The 3,460-nt window shown below is 38.1% G+C and overlaps 1 protein-coding gene across 11 annotated transcripts in view; it reads right to left on the bottom strand.

Annotated features, from left to right (window-relative positions):
• The window catches only part of MPP4 (membrane protein, palmitoylated 4), a 32,114-nt gene that overhangs the window by 15,944 nt on the left and 12,710 nt on the right, over positions 1-3,460 (bottom strand). For all 11 annotated transcript variants that reach the window (XM_015559115.1, XM_015559116.1, XM_015559114.1 and 8 more), the window contains 2 exons: positions 2,716-2,733; positions 432-470 (listed from right to left, as the gene is read on the bottom strand). In XM_015559115.1, the coding sequence (XP_015414601.1) occupies positions 432-470; positions 2,716-2,733 (57 nt within the window). The remainder of the gene's footprint in view (positions 1-431; positions 471-2,715; positions 2,734-3,460) is intronic.

Here is a 3,460-nt window from a genome sequence, read left to right as displayed (position 1 = left end):
GCACATTCCCAGTGGGGAGTGTGCAGGAGGCAGCTGATGGATGTTTCTCTCTCATAGATGTTTCTAACTCTCTATCCCTCTCCCTTCCTCTCTGAAAAATCAATAATATATATATTTTTAAAAATTGATACCTCAATATTTTATAGTATTTCACATGGTGATTTCCATATGTTCCACCTGAATGTTACTGAATGTAACACCCGAGTGTTGCTGGGGTCATTTCCAAGGTACAGATTTCTAGAAGGTTGGTTAGACCTGAAGACATCCCCGCAGCTGGGCTGCCCTTCCAAGTGTCAAAACCACAGAAGAAGGAGAGGGTGGGGGATTCATTTTACACATCTCTAACAGAGGAAAGGCCTGAGGCCCCTTTGGCTGGATCTGAGGTGCTCCATATTTCTTCTGCTGGTAAAACTATCAAGAGGAAATGTTACCTGCTTCCACACACTTCTCGTCAATCTTCATGTCGTCTTCTATACAAGAGCATCGAAAGAGAAGAGTAGACCTTAAGATGTGTTAGCATCACAAACAAAGCCCCCTATGGGTAGGCTTATGTCAGTAAAGCACAGACCACCTTATAAAGATGCTACTCCACTGTATTAAATGAAAATGTATGATCTGGGCGGCTACATAACGTAAAATGGTTACAAATTTTAAAGCATCGGCTTTCGAATGCTAGACAAAGGGGTTTGCCTTTAAGCTTCAGTTCCTTTCTATAAATGGGGATAGTAAGAATACCGACCATATAGGCTAGGAATAGGGAAGATACTGAAAAGTTCAGGCACATGGCAAACACTCAATAAATGTTAACAATTTTTACCTTTAGCTTGGTTATGTATAAGAGAATATAATTTTTAAAACCATTCAATCCTGAAAACCCTTTACAACAGCGATTTTCAACCAGTGAGCCACAAGAATTTTTAAGTCATTCAACACCTGACTATTTACCCAGGGGCACTGACCTCTTTTCCCATAGTTTGTCAAATAAGAAAATGACAGCAGCCAACACAACAATAGCCGTCAGTGTGAATGCCCTGAACTGACCTGTATGTTTAGGTCATAGGACAGAGTTGCATCTCATTGGTCGGGTAGCATAATAAGGTTGCATATGATCAGTTAATTCGTGGCACCAGAAATCCTTATATACAAGTACAGGCACCTGATTTTTTAAAAAAGCCACTTTGTAAATCAATCGAAATTATAAAATTTGTCAGATTGGCAAAAAATACATTTTTTGGTGTGCCGCAGGATTTTAGTAATTAGTGTATGTGCCATGAAATGAAAAATTGCTGCTTTACAACATGACCCAAACCCAACTTTGATGGCTACTGACCACTTCCATCCCTCACAGGTCTTACACACACTCCTGTTAGAGGCGGCCTCACTGGTTCTTCCTCTGGGCCTTTGCTTATGCTGTTGCTTCTGCCTGTGATGTTCAAGGTCCCTCGGAAACACTGATCAAAATGAATGTCCTTGCCGTGAACAGAACGGCATTTTCTTCCCACTGCCTGGAACTCTGCTGCTGCACATCTACCTACCTTATAATGTAACCATTGTCTGTTTGCCGTAGTCACCCTCCTAGACTGCGCCTGGAGAGCGGAAATGTCTTACTAATATTTGCATACTTTACAGGTCTTTGTACAATGTCCTGCACATAGTAGGTACATGGATTATTTATTAAACTGAGTTGAATTTTCCTTTTAATATCAAAATCTGTTTTATTTCAGCACTGTACATCTTGTGCCTAGCACAGTGGCCAGGACTTCCCTGGAGATCAATAAATAGTGCTTTAATAAATGTGTTAAGTGTGTCCTAAAAGTACATATTATCTATAATAATAAAAGCATAATATGCAAATGCACCGAATGGCTGAACAGCAAAAGACTGTCCAGATGACCTTCTGGATGACCTTCCAGATGAAGCAGGGGCTGCGAGGGCCTATCCTTGCACAAATTTCATGCACTGGGCCTCTAGTATTTTATATAATAAACTATGATATTATAAAGTAGTACTTATCACCTCCTGAAAAGGCACACCATTAGTCAATGTTTTAAAATAAAATATTCAATATGAAACATTTGATGAAATAATACTATTTTATAGAGAAGGAGCACAGATAAACAAGTAGCATAGCTGAGATTTCCAACAGTGTCATTCAATGCCTTATATTCATTTAGAGATTATTTTCTAGAGTAATAATTTATAGCAATAATGAATTCACTAGTTCCTAGAACATAAGTAGGTTTTTTGTTGTTGTTTTTTTAAAGGCAAACAAAAGCTATAGTAACAGCATAAGTAGCCCTGATTTTTAAACTTGTCACTCTGGGATCTAATAGAACTACTGATTTTGCTCTCTCAAAATCAACAAGTCCACACTACTGATTAGGGTGCTGCTATTTTGAAGACAGTATATGTAAAGCAGTTTCATAACTTTTTTTTTTCTGAGTTCTTATGGTGGGCTGCATTCAACTGTGGGACTGCACACTGTAAATGTTAGTTCTCTTTTCTTTTATTCCTCTCAGTGTTAAGACAACTACACTGTGTGTGTTCCTTTGACTGACATCTTTTTATACATTGGGGCATTAGTGACTAGCACACCACTAGGTACATAGTAAGAGCGTAATAAATAGCTGAACTGAGTGGAACTGATGGGGAGAACTACAGGAAATTTCTAGGAGACTTTGGAGATGAGGGTTTTTCCCAATTACTATTTTTTACCTTCTTCCATAGAAATCACTGGATGCAGGCAAATAATTGAAGGAGAGAGAGAGAGAGAGAGAGAGAGAGAGAGAGAGAGAGAGAGGACGAACACATTAGTCTATACTCAGTTTCTCATATTAGCTTACTTACAATAGGAAAGCTAAGTGCCAAAATTATAGTACTTAATATTCTGGGCTTATTCTCCAGAAATTTAGTAAAGATTTAGTAACAAAATGATAAGTGAATAGCCTGTAGAAACTAATATATTTATGAGCCTTATAAAAATTGGAGATCTACTTGTTTCTGGCAAATCCTACTTTTCATCCCAATAAGCTATAAAAGATTGCATTCTACTCACTTCTGAATTAATGTGCTTAGTTCAGCATATTTTAGGAACTCGTATCTTGACTGGGAGGGAGGGAGGGGGAAAAAGAGGGAGGGAAGAAAAGAAAGTGGGAAAGAAAGAGGGATGACAACTATAAGTGCATCTTCAGTAAATAACATTTTGATAACCATCTGCAAACTAGCACAGGCCTGGAATTTTTCAATAAGTCTTCATTAATAAAAACGCCCAAATCTCTCAACTCAGTAAACTGCTCCTGGGATTTCTTTTTCCTAAGGTAACATTTAAGCGGAGCAGGCAGATATGAAATAATATCTATTGTAGAATCATCTACAACAGTTAAAAAGAAATGACCTAATAGTTTAGAAAGTGATTGCACTCCATCAGAAACATCCTTGTAAGAGGTGACCCTTTGAGTCA

Source organism: Myotis davidii, unplaced genomic scaffold, assembly GCF_000327345.1.
Source record: "Myotis davidii unplaced genomic scaffold, ASM32734v1 scaffold914, whole genome shotgun sequence".
NCBI classification, from domain to species: Eukaryota; Metazoa; Chordata; class Mammalia; order Chiroptera; family Vespertilionidae; genus Myotis; species Myotis davidii.
Note: the sequence above shows the minus strand (reverse complement) of the source record. Positions and strands in the feature narration are given on the sequence as shown.